The 18,804-nt window shown below is 37.6% G+C and overlaps 1 protein-coding gene across 1 annotated transcript; it reads right to left on the bottom strand.

The window, feature by feature from the left end:
• Positions 1-1,679: 1,679 nt before the first annotated feature.
• On the bottom strand, positions 1,680-14,800 carry LOC129928795 (FMRFamide receptor-like). The gene is made up of 5 exons (XM_056044775.1): positions 14,317-14,800; positions 12,336-12,548; positions 10,387-10,689; positions 5,407-5,580; positions 1,680-2,017 (listed from the first exon to the last, which is right to left on the bottom strand). Exons 1-5 carry the CDS (start codon positions 14,680-14,682, stop codon positions 1,799-1,801), a joined length of 1,275 nt encoding a protein of 424 aa, XP_055900750.1. The 5' UTR covers positions 14,683-14,800; the 3' UTR covers positions 1,680-1,798.
• Positions 14,801-18,804: the final 4,004 nt, after the last annotated feature.

Genomic DNA, 18,804 nt, shown 5'->3' on the forward strand with positions numbered 1-18,804 from the left:
TCAACATTTCAGTTGTGTTTTGTATTAGATGTTTCAGTTGTTCCTTCGGAATTGATGATTATAACATCTTAGTCCAAACCTCCTTCAGGACGGTGAGCATGGATCAAACCCAGGACCATCAATACGACAGTTCAGAGCGCATACCAAATGGGAAGGCTGCCATATTAGCTGGGTAGTTAAATGTGCTTCTAATAGCACAAAGGTTTGAGCTGACAATGAATCTTAGATTATATTGACTTTAAACTGTGTACTTGATATCAGCTGGAGGAAAAAAAGGTGTTAAAGAACCAAGAATGTTAATTAATACTATTCTTGGATTGACTTAAAACTGTGTGCTTGATATAAGAAAAAATGTAAGTGACAGAACCATTACGTTAGTTCTCCAAGCTTTGAATTTATTGGTTAGCCCTGTAGGATCACTTGACATAGACAATGATCTCAATAGTATTTGACATGTCACTTGCAAGAAATGGAGTTGGCATGCTTCTAAAACCTTGACTGAATATTACTCCTAACACTTGGCACTGTGTAATGGTTGTGGGTTTGAAGTTACTTGTGTTAAAACGAGTCCTACTTAAAATGAAGTTAAAACATGATTAACTGCGATTAACAGTTAAGGCTTCATCAGCTAGATCTTTGCTTAACAGAATTCAACAAACCATTATCCAAACAAGAAAAAAAGAAATACTTTTTTGGAAAAAAAAAAGCTTATATGAAGTGTAATTGTATCAATTAGTTTGGATCAGTCATGTAATTATGATTGAGCTAGACATTTAAATCTGTGCGATATTTGTACCAATGTTTTTGTTTAGCTTTCTCAATGCGCTATGATCCTATCCCATGTTTGGACCAGTTGTGTTCTAGGAAGGGAGAATGGTAAATGTTAACATGAACGTTTTTTCAATGCATAAAAAAATGTTCACGCGGGGCTCAAGATTCCACAAGGGGACTTAATCAACATACCACCACATATGTCAAGTACGATTTCTTTCCCTTGTTCAAGATACCAAATAAAATAATTAATTACCCATAGTTAATTAACTAATTGCTTACTTTTAAAAAAATTGATTCTTGTGTAGTCAGTTTAATACTAAACAAAATAATTAATTACCCATAGTTAATTAACTAATTGGTTAATTTTTAAAAAATTGATTCTTGTGTAGTCAGTTAACAGAAATAATTGTGCAAAATTTCAGCCTAAATTTATTTTTTGTTACCATTCAGAGTTGATATAAGCTTTGTAAAAAGTTCCTGTTTTGGTTGCTATCAAACATTTTGGATCTTAATTCATATTCAGAGATTATTATATCCTTGCCTAAACTCCCCCTCACCCCCTCCTTTTCCGGGACGGCGAGCTTGGTTCGAAACCGGGAAAATCGAGACGATAGTTCAGAGCGCAAACCACACGACCAGGAGTCGTCTTTCTTTATAAATCATTCTAGGAAAATACCCTGGAGGGCAAGACATAGCCTTAATTGTGTCGATGTTCCATAAAATCAAAACATCCTGTTAAATTAGTAGGAAAAGTTATCACAGCTCAATTGTACATCTTTTAGCTTTGGCTGTTATGTAAAGGGAGAGTGATCCTTAAAGGACTACGGGCACGACATGGCCTAAATTGTGCCGATGTGCCAAAACTGAAACTCAAACCCATGGTGGTCCAGATGGATCTCGATCCTTACAAATAGTGTAATTATTGCAACTGTCGCATCAAATGTAGTCTGTATTGTTTTAGCATCATATTAATACATTTACAAATCTTTTTAAAAGTATTTTTTTAAAATCTAGAATCTATAGTCTAAATTCCTGATGTGCTTGTAGAGCGAGATGAATCAGACTTTGTCAGCCTCCTTGTACTTGAAGATTGTACATATCTTGATTCTATTCCGAACATAATGAAGAGCTCTTTCCGGAATTTTCTTCCCGTCATGCAATAAAATACAAAGTTCGAAGAACTGGTAAAGACGATTCCTATCTTGCCAACTGCAAAGGAGGACACCACAGTTGGCCAGTGAGCCTGAAATACGAACATATTATGCAGGTCAAAAATTGTGGGAAGCGTGGTCGAGAGGACAAGTGCGCTTGAACTTGGCTTGGCTTGGCTACCTAGAAGGGGGCTCGAGGTTCGACACCCGACTCGGGCAGAGTTGTGTTTACTGAGCGCCTAAAGGCAGCACGGAAAACCAACTCCTGTTGTGTTTACTGAGCGCCTAAAGGCAGCACGGAAAACCATATGCTATAAGCATGAAAGTAGCGCTATATAAAAGCTATAAATATAATATAATGCAAAAATAATGGAATCAGTTTGAGTTCTATAGGCAGGTGCCAACATGGTCTAAATATATACAGAATAGATATAGTTATTCTAAACTTTATGGAGATATTCATTGTAAATTAAGCAATGACTGCAATGTCAATTGATCTCCGCTGTCACTAAATGAAAAAAAAAATGTAAATTCAATGTTAACAATGTCTTAAGGTGTAGTAGTTGATCTTCATATCGAGTCTTCTTCATTACAGCTAGTTAGCTGTTCATTTGTTTTTAAAAACATTTTAAGCCATAACTTAAAAGTCTGATTAACGCTGTGTCGATATTGAAATTAGTTTGCGTTATTAACGGAAGAGCGTGGACAATTTGACACTGCAGTGCTAAGAGGTGCACAAGATCTGATAAGCCAAGATGACTGTACTTAAGCTTATCAACAATCCTTTATTTTGTACACCTAAATTGCTAGCTGTTTTTTTTTCCCCCGTCATGTTAGACTTTGTGAAAATTAGTTAACTGCTGATGATGTACTTAAACTTCTGTCATTTATACCAGTGATGCCCAAAATACGGCCCGCGGGCCAGAACCGGCCCGCCGAAACGTCGATTGTCCAAAAAAAAAAAAGAAGTTTAAAAAAAATCCTTCCCTACGTAGAGTAAATGGATTGGTACCGATACTAAGTCAACATATTTGTTTTATATAGAAAGAGTAGCTCCCTTTAAAAAACATAACATTCAAACTGCTTTAGGGAATCAAACAAATAAATAAATAAAGCGTCATTCAGGGTTTGAGACACGATAGTCAGATTGATAGATTACACCTAGAGTGGAGGATGGATGAGAATATTTACCTAAAATGAGAAGAAAATATGTCGGATGCATGTCTATTTTCTGTTGCCGCTGACGAGTCTACCGACATATCTGATACCGCTAAAAAAGTTTGGTATTTATTCGCGATAAAAACAACAGTTTTAAAATCAGAAAAGAAGTAGTTATTTGGAGCATGGATGGGATCGCCAGTGGCAAAATTATGATAAAAAAAAATTTCAACCATCACAGAGAATCTTTTTCCCTTGTAGAAATTAGTTGGAGTGACTACTGATGGTGCCACAACTATGGTTGACAGCAATAGTTTTAGAGGTCAAACGGAACCGAGCCTCTGTGGTCTCGTTAAATTATTCACCAACAAAATCTACGGACCATGTGATAATGATCATGTTCAGATTGAACAATATTCTTAGTTTCTAAACTCCATCAGGGGCCAATTGGTCAATTGTCCAGACAGAGCTACAATTGAAACGGATAGACTTACTTACTTGATAATTTCAAGTGATGCAGACTATTGATTTCTAATCCATCTTTCTTGCATAAACTTTTCGAAAGCTCCGAAAACAAGTGTTATGGATGATCACAATAATTGACTAACTGACTTAACCCTGTGCACTCCCAGGGGAGCCAAGGACCGCAACACCTATCCTCCGAACTCGGTTCTGAGCAGTTTTCTTCATTTGCTCCCAATACATACAAGCACGTATTTGTGGGACACACTTTGTCAGTGATGAATCGTGCGCAACGGATGCTACGTAATCGTATCGTCTCTTAGACGAACATCTAGTAATTCTAGATTCAATTCTTCGACTTGGCGTCTCAACTATGCAGCCGGATATTTAAAAGTAGTTTAGGATAAACTTCTCATGAATGTAAATACAAGATTCACTGGTTTCTAATAAAAATTGGTTTATTGTATAATTCAATTTTTTCCCCTTTTTCTTCATGTGGCCCGCGACTCGAGTGTCGAATATTAAAATGGCCCGCCGTCAGAGTGAGGTTGAGCATCACTGATATATCACTATATACCAATACAATTAATATCTCACATAATCATTTAAAAAAAAAAAGAACATTAAAAAGAAACTACTGGTTTCTGCAGGGTAGTGTTGCCGGTCCCCCCCCCCCCTTTACGATGAAAAGGGGGTTTCACGTGGTGAGGGGGCCTACGTGTAGAGGTTGCCAGAGAAATATAATTAAGATGTTTTGTTACACATTCTTATCTGGTAACACACAAGAGTAAATAATATAGGGGAAATAATTACAAATGAATTATATATATATATTTTGTTTGAGAATCAGATCATTATTAAAGTTTCGATTTATGAGTTTGAGAAACCTATAAATAGAACAGGCGAGCTTGTTTCGGCATTCTAATTTGTTCGAATTTTCAAGTTCGAAGCTTCATTTATTATTGACTTTAAATTATGTTATGTGTACAGTGTGTGTTCTCACGGTTTAGGATTTCGATTGGAAAAAAATACATTATTCTCTTTCAAAACAAGCAAAATATAAAAAAAAATCCTCTTTTTTAAAATTAATAAGGGGGAAGAACTCGTCCTTAAAACTATATACCAATAATGTACAAGCTATTTCCCTTATTCGATATCAAACAAAATAATAAATTACTAATAATTAATTGACTAATTGAGTATTTTTGTTTATTGATTCATGTTTTGTTAGATACAATAAATGTTTTAAGTATCAACTTGATCGGAGAGTGCGCGAAGGAGAAACAACAATCATTTAGACATATCTGTGAATACTGAAGAATTATATTCAAAACACAGACCTATAGAGGTGGAACAAATGGAGCTCTTTATTCAAATAAGTTACCCACTTTGTGAGTACTGTGGCTCTTGTCTCACCGTGGAACATATCCTCCTTGATTGCCCCAGATACTAGGATGTCAGGGGGAAAAATTTTAGAATATACAACTTAAAAACACTCTTTGATAATGTCGACCCTGGGAAGATACTGGGCTTTGTTCCAGAGGTGAGGTTGTCTACGAAGGTTTGATTTGTGATAGGGCAAATAAATTGTGAACATATAATATTTACAATAGATTTTTATTAAATTAATAAATCTTTACTATTTCTACCATCTGAACTGTGCATGGACCTTGTTTTTAATGACTTGACTATATAAAATCTAGCTCTTGAGATATAAAGGGGGATTAACCCTTGAGGGATTCTGGGCACGACATGGCCTAAATTGTGCCGATGTGCCAAAAACCCAAAATATAAAATAAGTTAGATCTAGTTTGGATAATGGAATCATTTAATGTTAACACACAGTATTGAGTTCACTTACTTCAGCTGGTCTTTGCATGTAGATACACTGTATGATGCACTGGAATCCCATAAAGAACAGGAAAGAGAAGGTAACTGTCAACAGCAGACGTGTGATTTGATTCTCGGATTGTCTGCTCTTCTCCGAGGATGAGGCTGTTTTCTTGTCTTTCATTCTCTTGTTAGTCTTCACAATCTGAACGAATAAACAAGCTTAGTGACAGTGGGACGGTAACCATTTCTATAGGACAATAGAGACGCATCAAAGTTGACATTTTAAAATAAATAAATAAAGAGAGAAGACAGAAAGGAGGTTGTCAAAGACTATCCAAACTTTCCGTAATTCTACACCACTTTTGAATAAAATAGATTATATATATATATATATATATATATATATATATATATATATATATATAATGGCTGCCTGGTCGTGCGGTTTGAGCTCTGGACTGTCATTCGGACTTATCGATGGTCGCGGGTTCAATCCCTGCCCGCTCCCATCCCCCGTCGTCCTGCGGGAGGTTTGGACTAGGAAGTAAACTATCTTCAACTCTGAAGGAACATCCGAAACATGTAGAACGACTATGGTTCATCTCGCACACTTCCTCTTGTGGCTGTGGGGCCCTATTTTGGATAGACACTCCCGTCCACAGATAGCGCAGGTTAAGGTGGCTTTTGTTTCGATGGTAGAGAAGCTGGCCATTTTTCGCATTGTCCGTTTTTCTTCCAGTGCTGAGGCCCTTGTTCTTTCGCTATCCATAGCTTTCTTGGTCTCTGTCTCTCTCTCTCCATATATATATATAAGCTTGCTCTAACTCACAGTGCGGTTATGGTGAAGAGTACGTAGCCTACACTAAATATCATCCCTTATGCTGATCTTTCCAACATTATCAAGATCTCGTTGCAGTACAGGTAATTTGTAGGCCTACTGCATGAACTATCATCTGCCAACATTAGACCCTATGGACCACAAGGTATGAAAGCGGAACCTTTACTTTTTACTTACTCTATGAAAGAATCTTAGACATACTGAAAGGGAGGGGGGACGTAAAGAGGGGCGAAGGCAAACTCTGACATACAAATCTCTTCCGCCTTGCAGCTATACCCAAACATGGGAAAGGTTAGGCCTACGGGAATCAATCCTGAGGAGCTACCCTGCGACCCTTAGGCAGCTTGCAGTACACAGTGCTACAGCCTGGCTCAGCCTTCGGAGCCGCTGATCCCAAACTGTATCGGCACTTGCCGTTCCCTTGGATATATCAGCTGAGTGGACGGTGGGGGGGGGGGGAAGCAAATGCCCAGGCATTCATCTCATTTCTATGAGAGATGATCCACAGTCGCTTCTCTTATGAAGAAGGCCATAGATGATTGTAAAGCGCGTCTACCAGCTCATTGCACAGAAAATACGATAAGCATCCATATATGTAACCCTGCCGGACCAAGTAAAACTTATTTACATGTCAGGCACCCTCCAACCGCACGGGATCAACAACCAACACACTTTTATTTAATATGCGATGGGCACTAACACTACCCCATTTATCTTTGCCTGACTTCTCCGCCCCCCCCCCCTTTCCTATTTCCCGCGCTTTTACACCAGCATAGCTCATTTCTTTTCTGCCTCGATAGAGAACAACATCGGACAGATAAGTTAACTTAAGACTATTTTGTGTCTATCGTTTGTCTTTTTTGTTTTGTTTTGACGCTGATGAAGGCCTCTTGGCCCAAACGGCCTTTGTTTAACTTGGTCCAGCAGGGTTACATATATGTGCATGTTTTTCGTATTTCCTATACAGTCGTTCACCCCTGCAGCAGTAAATCTTTTGTTTTTTAGCTCATTGCACCAAGAGTTCTGAGAAACAAAACAAAGTTAGGCCCACACGGAAGGCAAGATAAAGAAGTGTCCTGGATCGCAGACGAGGAACTCACCAGGAGAAATAAGTCTGAAAACGCTCTGCTGCGAACGGTGATTACGAAAGGTCTTCTGACCGTTCTTGTGCATCAAAATTCCACAGAGATAAACAACAGATAGATAAATTTATAAAACAGGCCTAAGTACCGCAAACTAAAGTCAACTGTGGTTAATTGAACCAACATTCGAGAATTAAAAGATAGGTATCTGGAACTTTTAATTCTGTTTATAAGATTATCAGAAGCATATCTTTGATTGGTTGACGTAAAAGTCATTTAGCAATCGCCTGGTGGAATGGGAGAGGGAATAGTTTAATCAAACTTTAGATCTAGATTTAGTTGTTTTTTTTAACGATTGTTGTTGACTTCGTTGTCATCGTATTTTTAAAATAGGTTCGACTTTTACATTATTAATTCATGATGTCTATGAATAGTTTTGTTTTGGTCTAGATCAGTGGTTCTAAACCTATGTCTAGCTACCCCGATGGAGATATTCGTTGCAATAGGCCTATGCGTTACCAGTCCTCCGGTAAAAAGAAGTCAGGCCTTACTTTTTGAAGTCGTGTCCTCCGTTTGACAACCATAGACCTAAAATACGAACATATTCAGCTTTTGTATAGGCACACTGCTATTACATATTATTCAACAATCAAATTCAATTTTTAATCTCTTCTGCTTTAAACACAAAAACTCTCTCATAAATAAGATTAAAAGTTGGCAGGCTTTTGGACAATCTCCATCATGAACAGATGTTCGAATATAATGTTTGTAAAAAAGGAGCCTGCTACTCAGTGGTTCTCAAGATATGGGATTTTCCCTCTTTGCGTTCCCGCGATAAGCTTTAAAGAGCGTTTTTGCTGACCATCGCAAAGCGGAAAATATATATATAAAATAATAAAGCTTATCTAATGGAAAAAATCGCAAAATTACTGCCATATTTCTCAATGTTGCAGGAATAAGCTCCTTTTTTTCTATGTAAAACAAAATTAATTAATTATCCCTAATTTATGGATTCATGTATTGTCATCGATTATGAACGTTTGTGCGAAATTTCAACTTTTGATCCAAGAATGGGCAGTGGAAGAAAAAAAAAGTGAACAAAACGTTATAAGGGAAACAACTCGTTTTGTTGTAAGCTTACGAAATAATGTAAATTTTAAGAAACATTGCTTATAAGTTACAGCAATGTTACTTAACGAAAACTGGGATTAGGCCTTTGGGCAGACTGGGCTCTATAGCCTAGGATGGCAGCCAGTCTAAAGAGATGGAGACTCCGAGTTTTAACCTACAGCTATGTGCTGTGCCACTGTGGACTGCATTTGGTATAAAGAGTGGTATTGGTCTGCCCGAGCCAGTTATCACTTTTAAAAATACTCTGCGCAGGCTGGAGACAGTACAGAATTTTATACGGCGAAAAGAAAATCTATTTCGACCACCGTTGGAAAAATGTTTATGCAGTGGCGTAGCGAGAGCGCGACTTTTTTGGGGGCCCCTGCATTTTGAAATTCGATTTCATGACATGAGATAAGGCACTTAATAAATATGCCTAAATTCCGATTGGTACAGCATATACGTAAAATTAACAAAAAAATAATCATTAACACAAATTTCAATTCATATCGCCTCACGTCGTGCTTTCTGTGCAGCAAAGGTACCTATTACATCATCTAGAATGATCTAGATCAGCGGTTCTCAACCTTTTAAGCTCGGCGACCCCTTTTTACAATCCCCCACTCTGCCGCGACCCCCCCCCCCCCACACACACATTAAGCAATAGAAGAGTAGACAATAACAATCCAGTTTCGATGGTCATAAGCGACCCCTGGCAAACGGTCAATCGACCCCCAAAGGGGGTCGCGACCCACAGGTTGAGAACCCCTGATCTAGATCAATGCTGTCTTGTTTTTTGACTCCACGTGAGTAGCAAGATTACACGGCAGTGGCGTAATATTTAGTGTAAAAAAAATAGGACTTTCATTAGGGGTCCCCCTCAAGTGGGGGCCCGGGAGTATTTTCGAATTTTGGACCCCTTCCCCCACCCTAGCTACGCCACTGTGGTTATTTCTGTGCTAGATGTGACTAAATATTATAATTATTATTATAAACGAGTGATATCAACATGAGAGATAACTCTAAAATATAGGCTCTTTCTATTTATGACGCAGACGAGAATATTTTTAAATGCACTTGTCTATTTTTTGGACCAACAACTCTGTAGCTCCCCCGAGATGATTTTTTACCCATCCAGTAATAATTCGACATCCGAAAGTAAAAATAGAACTGTCATCCGTAAAAATTTTGCTAATGAAGAAAAAAGAGTCCACTGTCGTCTGCTAAATTTGTGAGTAGACGCTATTTTTGTATTTCGGCAATTTACACTTTTCTGCATTCGTTTAATTGTCAACAAGACCTAAATACAACGCATTGAAATCAACGATGACAACTGAGTTAATGATAGCTAGAGAAAAAGGGTCAATTTCCTTCTGGTGCGTACTTAAATAGCCACTGATGAACGAAACAAAATAAGAGAATCTCATCTTGAATACCGACGTCTCGAGAGACGATGTCTTTAGCTGCCAGCGGCGGGTAATCAAAAGATTGTCAGTTAGGTAATGCTGGTTGTATAAAGTTTTTACCAAGACTCTAATCTAAATGCATTAATAAACTTTGAATAACAGGTTTCACAATTTAGAAAGAAAAAATAACAATTAAACGCAACAGGGTCCTGGCCACTATGAACATAGGACAGGTTGCCAGGTAAATCAACGTATCAGCCTACTAGTTTAATTCTCTGAAGTCAAAATATCATTAAGTTACACTACCAGAATAGCAGACGAGGTTAAGTGTAATTGCGTAATGGTAGTTTTTAAAGACATGAATTTAATTTAGATCTATAAGATTTCACCCACACATTTGTGTTATCTTCATTATCACCTAATCCTTAATTAAATCTAATTTAAAGGCAGCGCTTTTTAGCCTACTTCTCCCATAATTGTCCAAGAAGCAATGAAAGAAAATTGTGGCTTGGTCGCTTGACATTACCAAGAGTGGAGTTCTTAAAAAATAGCATAGATAAACACTGTATGACCTTTCTGATGATCAGCAGATTGAGAACCAGCACGACCATCCAGGGCACCAGCAGAACTATGATGCAGTGGATCCAGAACTCGAAGAACACGCCCCCTGGGCTGGACCCGAACTCGGATAGCTCGTAGCTCATCCTCGGCTCTATCCCAGGCACCCTCTCACCACGACCTACGCTGTCGTTGCTGTGGATCTCGCTGTCGCTGTAGACTGGAGTGTAGAACAGGAAGTTGGGGATGTTGACGATGGTGGCGCACAGTGACGTCACAACCAGGACCAGCTTAGTGTGCCGCTCACTGCAGATTATCTAGACCATACAAAGGTATCGCTGTTAGTAATACATGCATAGAATGGCTTTAGTTTATTCTCATATATAGATACAAACATAATCGTCCTAAAATGATGTAGGCCTAGAGTAAAGTGCGAAGTTCGAAATTATTAAACCCGCAGGCAGCAATTTTCACGTTTGGATTTTTATAGCACCGTAACGGTCTGACCTATGAGAAAACTGATGGTATATCTGAATTCTTCGTCCTTTTTTCTATAAAAATAGATCGAATTTAATGTATCACTATGTTTGGTTAATATTAAATATGAGGTGTAGGGTAGGTATCGCCAAGCGTACTTTACCTCGAGCGGATTTTTCCCCAATTAGTAAGCTCGAATGGGTTCGAACAGATCAAAGAAAATATATATCTAAAAACATGTTTTAATATTTAATTTTCACTATAAAGTCATTTTCTTTTTACTCCAGCGCAAGAACACCATCCATTGCACCATTTCCCACCCTCCACAACTTCAAATAGCCATCAGACTTAAAAATAGCCTTAAGCCCATTACCCATTTCCTTCACTACCGGGTAGTAAAAAAGAATAATTCCACACCTCCTGAGTTTGACCTCACCATGAACCTAGCCTTTACAAGGAAAAGGAAATAGTATGTGTCGGAAGTAAAGAACAAAGGTGTATGCGCAGTAGCAATATAGTAGTAATTTGGTAAACATTCAAATAAAAAAGTTTTAGCAATAAAAAGTGAACTGTTCGAACCTCTTGACAAATCGGGGCTGTTCGAACTTCGCATTTTACTATGCATAGACAAACAAATTATTAATTACCAATTTACTGACAAAATTGTCAATTTTTAAATTTCCTTTGTTGGTATCAAACCAAACCCGGGCATGCTACCCTGCCTCATAGTGGCGCCCGGGTGGAAACGATCGTAAGAGGAAATGATTAGGCTAAAGGGTAGCAAAACAAGACTCCCGTGGGGGTGCCTAAAGGGGTGCGAGAGCATCCTCATTGCACTGCGGAGTTGTAAAAAATCTCCCATAACCTTGTCACAATCCAGGCGCTGTTCCTTAAGGGGCCGTTATATAAATGATGTGTCCCACACAGTTAGCCTGGTATAGAAAAGGAAAATGGCGGGGGTCTTAGTGTACGCGGTCTCTTGCCGCGAGTCTGACCCACCCGCCAGACAGAACAGTGCACACTGTTCTCATTCAGGCCGGTGAGAGGGAGCTCTTGTTCACTTTTGCTGGCCTAGAGTTCAAAGAGCTGAAGGCTCAACTCTACCTGACAGTTTAAGAAGAAGAAGAAGTATCAAACAAACAAAAAATAGCCTGTAATTAATTGACCAATAGTTTTTTTTTTTAAATTGATTCATACATTGTCGACGCAAAGAAATAATTATGCAAAGTTTCAAAATCATCCGAAAATGGGTGTGGGAGAAATAACGTGTTCAAACTTTTTACCAGACAGACTGTGAGTTAATATAAGCTTCGTAAAAACACAACTCGGAGATGAAGAGAAAGTTTTAATTACATAAGTCTACAGCTCCCTCAGCCTCCTGGTATATAAATAATAAGAGAGAGAGAGATTTATAAGTCAAATAAAACACTTTGTATTTGTCCTGTGGTTGCACTAGCTAAAGACTTAAGTTACAGTGGAAACTGACCTTTGCTTTGGTGATCCAACAGACCATGATGTAGCGGTCTAAAGTGACTCCCACTGTGATCCATATGCTGAGAACCACTATCGTAAACAAGAAGGGGTAGGCCAGGTAGCTGTAGAATACGCCGTAGGCAAGACTGTATTTCACTTCCGGTGCCCACGCTTGGATCGAGTCGCTAAACATGAAGGCCACTAATACTCCCAAGTCAGCCACAGCCTGCAACGTAGAAATGTAATTGAGACAGTTAATTACTGACAGTGGACACAACAAAATTAATAAAAGAGAGAGATTTATAAGTTTAAAACACTTTGTATTTGTCCAGTGGTTGCACACAAAAAAGTCAACTTAAGTTACCATCTATTTTTATTTTTTGTTTGATACCGACAAGGGAAATTAAATCCTCCACTATTCACAGATATGGCTAAATGTGTCGGGTTTTGTTCCCTAAATAATTATACACGTTATTTCTCCCACACCCATTCTCTGATCAAATTAAAACTTTAACAAATTATTATTTGTATCCAGTAAAGGGAAGCAATTGGGTGGTTTGTAGAATGTTAAAGCAGAAGTCGATGTCTATCTGGGAATCGAGCATCTTTTAATTAGCATCTGGAGTTAAGAATCTTTTTTTTTCCTCCAGGGCATGTTAAAAAATTAGTTTTATAATTAATACGGTTTATTTAAGAATCCGCCTTGTTGAGGAAACATAGCATTCTACCGTACAAATAGGCCTACATTTCTAAATATCTTCATCTAACCAGCTTTTTAAATTACTACAGAGATAAAGGCACATTTCTCGTCCCATATGCTAGGACGAATTTGTACAAATACTCCTTCTTCCCTAGTGCTATTAGAGCATGGAATGGGTTGCATGAGCCAGCCAGGAAAACCAGTGACTTGGCAGAATTTAGGTCATTGGTTTATATGCATGACTGAATGCATGACGCGTAGTGGCGTCGGACGAGATCATCTTCTTTTTTTGAAGTAACATCTGTATTATATAAGATAAGATAAGTAGGACGTATTCCTCTTCTTTTTTTGAAATAACGTCTGCATTGTATAAAGATAAGAAGATAAGTAAACATATAAACGTAACGTATCAAACAAGATTGCTTTCACTCTTCAAACTACTTGGCAATCATGTCGTCCAGAGTATTGGTGATTGCCATGTGCTCCTAATAAGCCTAGGGCCATAGGCTATTATTTTAATGTAATCTCTTCTTAAATATTTGTTTTTCGAGAAGTTTATTAGCTTTCGTAAGTATGGCCTAAAATCTTTATCTATTTTAATGAGAAGTCGTCTGGAGGAGAATAAGACACGGCCAAAAAAAATGGGCAAACACAGACAAAACCCAAAGCTTTTGGAGATCCTCATAAGTTCATAGAAAAACTTGAGGCGCGGTGGCTGAGTGGTAAAGCGCGTGGCTTCTGAACCGAGGATTCGAATAGGGTTCGAATCCTGGTCAAGACTGAGATTTTTAATTTCTGGATCTTTAGGGTCCCTCTGAGTCCACCCAGCTCTAATGTGTACCTGTCAATAGTTGGGGAAAGCAAAGGCGGTTGGTCATTGTACTGGCCACATGACACCCTCGTTAACCGTGGACCACAGAAACCACAGAAACATATGACCTTTACATCATCTGCCCCATAAGTGTAATAGACACATTAAAACAACATGAGCTTCAATAAACACTATTTATGCTCTTTACTCCAGCCACTTGTTCTCTAAAACTGACTTCCTTTTACACACAGTCCTGACACACTGCTGTTCACTCAACCATGTACACTCAAGGTCCACTGGTCATTTCATACACAGGCACACACACTGCACTACCAGCCACTCAAAACACATACACTTACTATCACAATAAGATCGCAAGGTCTGACAGGGGAACTTTACTTTGTATTTTTCTTACAGAATCACTTCCCCACTCACAGTCATTGCATGCACATTTTAAAGAGTATCAAAGTACAAGTGACCTACCTGTCCACTGAGGTAGATGGCCGTAGAACAACGCATAGTGGCCTTGGACCAGACAGACAGCGACAGGGCGTTCCCTACTAGACCAAAAATGCACAGGATGGGCCCCACGATAGCGCTGGTGGCAAAGTTAAGATTGCTGGGCAGGATCATGTCGTCATGGGACGATGTGTAGAGGAGTTCTTCCTTTTCCAGGTTCTCTTCGAGCAGTGTCACTTCCACCGTTGACATATCTAGACCGAGAGATGTCGCAAAATGTCCAGAAACAAAGATGAAAATAGTCCAGGGAGAATGAACGGAATCTTGGAAGTTTCTTTTTCTCAAAACAAATCTGTGAAGATAGAATTCAATTACCAGAAGAGCCGGCATTATACCGATTCGACCGATTGCTCCAAGTTGGGCCGCGCGCCTGGCAGGGGCTCAGCAATTTACATTTAGCATATCAGTATCAGTCATGGCTCTTGTCACAGGCTTTTACAGATGTAGGATTAAAAGGGTTAACATATTTAGTTTATCCTACGATTGACGTAACATTAATTAAGCCTATATCGCCTTTTAGGTTTGAGTTGCTTCCTATGTTGTATAATAAATATTGATATAATGATCTAATTAATAGTTGTTATTGTACCAAAAAAAAATTCAGAAGAGGTGCCTCGCAAGCATCCATTAAATCGGGCCCTGCACTTTGTAAGGCCGGCCCTGATTACTAGAATATTATTTTCAGAACATGCTGAAAGAACTAGGCCATGTCCTAGTTAATATGTAATAGTTAATGTCCAGATGAGATTGAGAAGAAACAATGGGTTAGATCAAATGTTGTATAAAATGTAAACAGTCTCGACAGTTTAGGTATTCTTTATTAGCAGTGGCGTAGCGTGGGGGGGGGGGAGGAGGAAAATTTGACAATACCCCCAGGCCCCCACTTGAAGGGGGCCCCCAAATAAGTGTTCGAAATATATATTTTTTTTTACATTTAATATTGAATATTTCGCAAAATGCAGAGGCCCCCCAAAGAGGTCAAGCTCCACCGGGCCCCTAAATGATATCTAATTCTTATCTTCGTCACTGATTATGTGTGTTTGTTCCTAGAGAATGTGAGAGTAGATATTTCATTTTCTTTTAAAGAAATACGTCATTTTTTTAGGGATGTTAGTTTTTTTCATCACCAAGTGGCTGGCACACACCTTGATGGTGTTGATTTGTTTGGAAATATTTTAAAGTGCCACTTGATTAATTAGAGATAGAGATACCATTAACTGTGTTTTCTTTTGATTAACTTTTTTTTTCCCTTCTAAAAATAATTCTATAAATAAAGATTACTCCGAAAGTAAAAAAAGAATAGTATAAAAAAGTGTTGGTTTTTTTAAATCACTTTCTACTTTATCAGGCTGACTGTAGTCGAGGATCTGATCAGGTTGTCATGAAACGAAAAATGGCCAGTATGAGAATCGAATCCACGAGTCGCATTGTTAGTACGATAATATATTAAGTTTGCTGCAAGTTTAGTTAATTTCCAAACTTCCACTAATCTTTTTGAGAGTGAAATATAAAATATGAAATTGATAAAACAAAAAAATGAAATCAAATATTTTACTTCAGAGATAGCTGATAAAAAAATCGAATTATTCGGTACAAAATAGAAATACGAAACGAAAAAAAAAAGTTAAAATAATAAAATTGGAAAAACACATTGCTTTAGTGTAACAATATTGAATACAAAAAAAAAATCAGAATTTTTTAAAACAAATTTTTCCTCGTTAAAAAAAGGGTGGCGCTAATTATTTTGTGAGGAAAATAATGAAACTGAAATAGAATCTCTTCAGAGGCATGAGGCCCATTATTGGGAAAATATTTTATTGTTGACAAACAAGAGAATACAATGTAACACCAGGAAATAGAAAAAGAAAAGAAAAATCTGTTCGTCTGAATGTTTGCCCTAACGACCAACTGAAGTTTTGAAGAAAGGTCAATGGTGAAGAGAAATTCTATAAGTGAATATTGCATGATGGGGAAAGTGTGTTATCTTCTCCACGATCAAGTCTCTCCATCCACACTTTTTGTTCATTGGAAACATTTATTTGTATAACTTACATTTAAGAAAAAACATCATGTTATCAGTAAAGCTGATATCAACTCTGTCTGTCTGTCTTGTCAAAAGTTTGTACACGTGATTTCTCCTACACCCACCCTCGGATCAAGCTGAAAATTTCGCACACTTATTTCTTTTACCTGACAACACAAAAATTAAGTTTAAAAAATAACCAATAAGTTAATTAAACATTTATAATTGATTATTTTGTTTGGTATCTCAAACAAGGGAAAGAAATTGTACTTGACTGATAAGGTGGTATATGTTGAATTATTCCCCTTTATACTTTGTAAGAGCAAAAAATTGAAGCTAACAATAGATAACCATTAAACGTTCTATTTTCATAAGTACCTCCCTGGCACAGAGGTTAGAGTATTGGCTTGAGGAGGCTTCATTTTGAATTCAGGTTGTTCATTTTGTTTTTTATAATTGCATTTGTAAAAAATCACCCAGAAACCCCCTTTTTCTCCCCCCCCCTCCTTTTTTTCCAACAGATCCAAACAAGTGATATTGAAAAAGCTAAAAGCATGAAATTGCGATAAAGGAAAACAATCGGTAAAAATAATTCTAATCAGACATATTTATTATTGTTAGTCTTGATGTATTACAAATTTAATTTAATGACTGTTGACTAATTGATAACTACACTTAATATAAGCTTTGTTGGTTGTTGTTTTTTTTTTAAATGTTTTTCTTGTTAAAACTTTAAATTACAAAGAGACACATCTTCGTAATCAATTTAAAACCATATTTACACAATCCTTTAGCAAAATAGCATATAGGTTTAGGAATAACTAAGCACATTTGGCAGGTGTAAGTAAACAGCAATGCTACTTTTCAGCCACTGTAGTTGGCAAGACAGCATCTCGCGCTTGGATCATTACTACAACAACGAAACAAGTTTCACCCTTCATATCGGCCCAGAGAAATGGGAAAGACAACATTGAACAAATCTTTGTCAATAAAATGTCAACACTTGTCAACGAAAAGAAACCCGCCGTCTAATTAAGTTGATAATTACAAGGCTAGATAAGCAAAGTGTCAGACACAAACCCGGAACTTTCTTGAAAATGATATTTTAATAAGCTTTGAACAGAGAGACACAAGCTCAGAATAGAGAGTATTGTCTGAAGGGTGTCGATAAGTATGCACTAATAATTTGTCTTCCTTGGTTTTAATTATTGAACAACTACTGATTGATTGAATTCTGTATCGAGTACCCGGGTAGATAATTGTGCAAATACATGCACACATGCTTACTCAAACACTTGTTCACACACACACACACATAGGCATTCTCGTACAAACACAGCCACACGCTTTTACGTAATGATTAGCACCTGAATTAGTTTGTAAACAGAATATCCTAAATCGGATTACGTCAGTAGGATAAGCTATTAGTGCACTAAATTGCACAAGCATTATTACAATGCCTCTAACTCGAGCCTTGTTGGAAAATTCTGGGTTGGAGGGTGAGACCTGGGTGGACAATGATCTCGAAAACGGCTCTAACGATTTTCCTAGAAAGTTAACAGTTGGTGTTTATTGTTGGGAAAAGAATTAACAGCTCGTTGGCTACATAGGGAAAACTCTAATTGACCGTTATAGTTTTTCAAGGTAAAAAAAAAAAAAAATTTAAATTTGGCTAGTGAACGAGAATAGGCCGATATGTTGAACGGACTGGACGTCTCCGGGTATTTCCGTAAATAGGCATTATTTATTCAAGAGCTTAATAAATTAATGTTTATGAGCATGTTGCGCACCATCTTCTAAGTCTAGATCTAAAGGCCTAGCATTATTATATTATAAATTCTAGTAGATTTATGCATTCGCTTTGCCGGATAGGGGGAGGGGAGAAAGGGGAGGGGGGGGGTAAAAATGTTCAATTAAAAAACAAAATCTAAACATTCTATTAGTTATTAAGAGAAAATAATGGCTGTACACGTTGTATAAAGGTGGGCGGTGTCTTTAAAAAAAAAGCATTTGAAAATGTTGTTCATGATTAGTTCTCTAGACAGCTACAACATATGCGATGTCGATTATAGCGAATTGACCGAATCGTTATAACAATGACAGAATCAGAGCTCTTTCAACGGACCTCGTTCACCCTTCGTAAATTAGCAGCATTGAGCCACGTGTTTCCCTATCTCTTCTATACAAATTACGATCAAATTTTAATCAACAATGGTTATCATGTGACAGTTTTTTTTCCCCCGTTGTTTTATCTATATTATCACGTGACCATTTGTTTTGGTGAATGAGGCCCATTGTATACGCGTTTAACATAGGGCTTTTATTTTTAAAACAACTAAATACTGAAACAGAAAAAAAAAAAAAGAGAACGGGATTTGGAGAAATGGGGAGGCGATATAAAGTAACCTTAAGTCCAAAGTAGGAAAATA

This window comes from Biomphalaria glabrata, chromosome 10 (genome assembly GCF_947242115.1).
Source record: "Biomphalaria glabrata chromosome 10, xgBioGlab47.1, whole genome shotgun sequence".
NCBI classification, from domain to species: Eukaryota; Metazoa; Mollusca; class Gastropoda; family Planorbidae; genus Biomphalaria; species Biomphalaria glabrata.

Coding starts and splice junctions, on each gene's coding strand:
- LOC129928795 (XM_056044775.1), bottom strand. CDS start 14,682: ATGCCGGCTCTTCTGGTAATTGAATTCTATCTTCACAGATTTGTTTTG. Junction 12,549..14,316: donor CCATCTACCTCAGTGGACAG/GTAGGTCACTTG, acceptor TCTACGTTGCAG/GCTGTGGCTGACTTGGGAGT. Junction 10,690..12,335: donor GTTGGATCACCAAAGCAAAG/GTCAGTTTCCAC, acceptor TGTATGGTCTAG/ATAATCTGCAGTGAGCGGCA.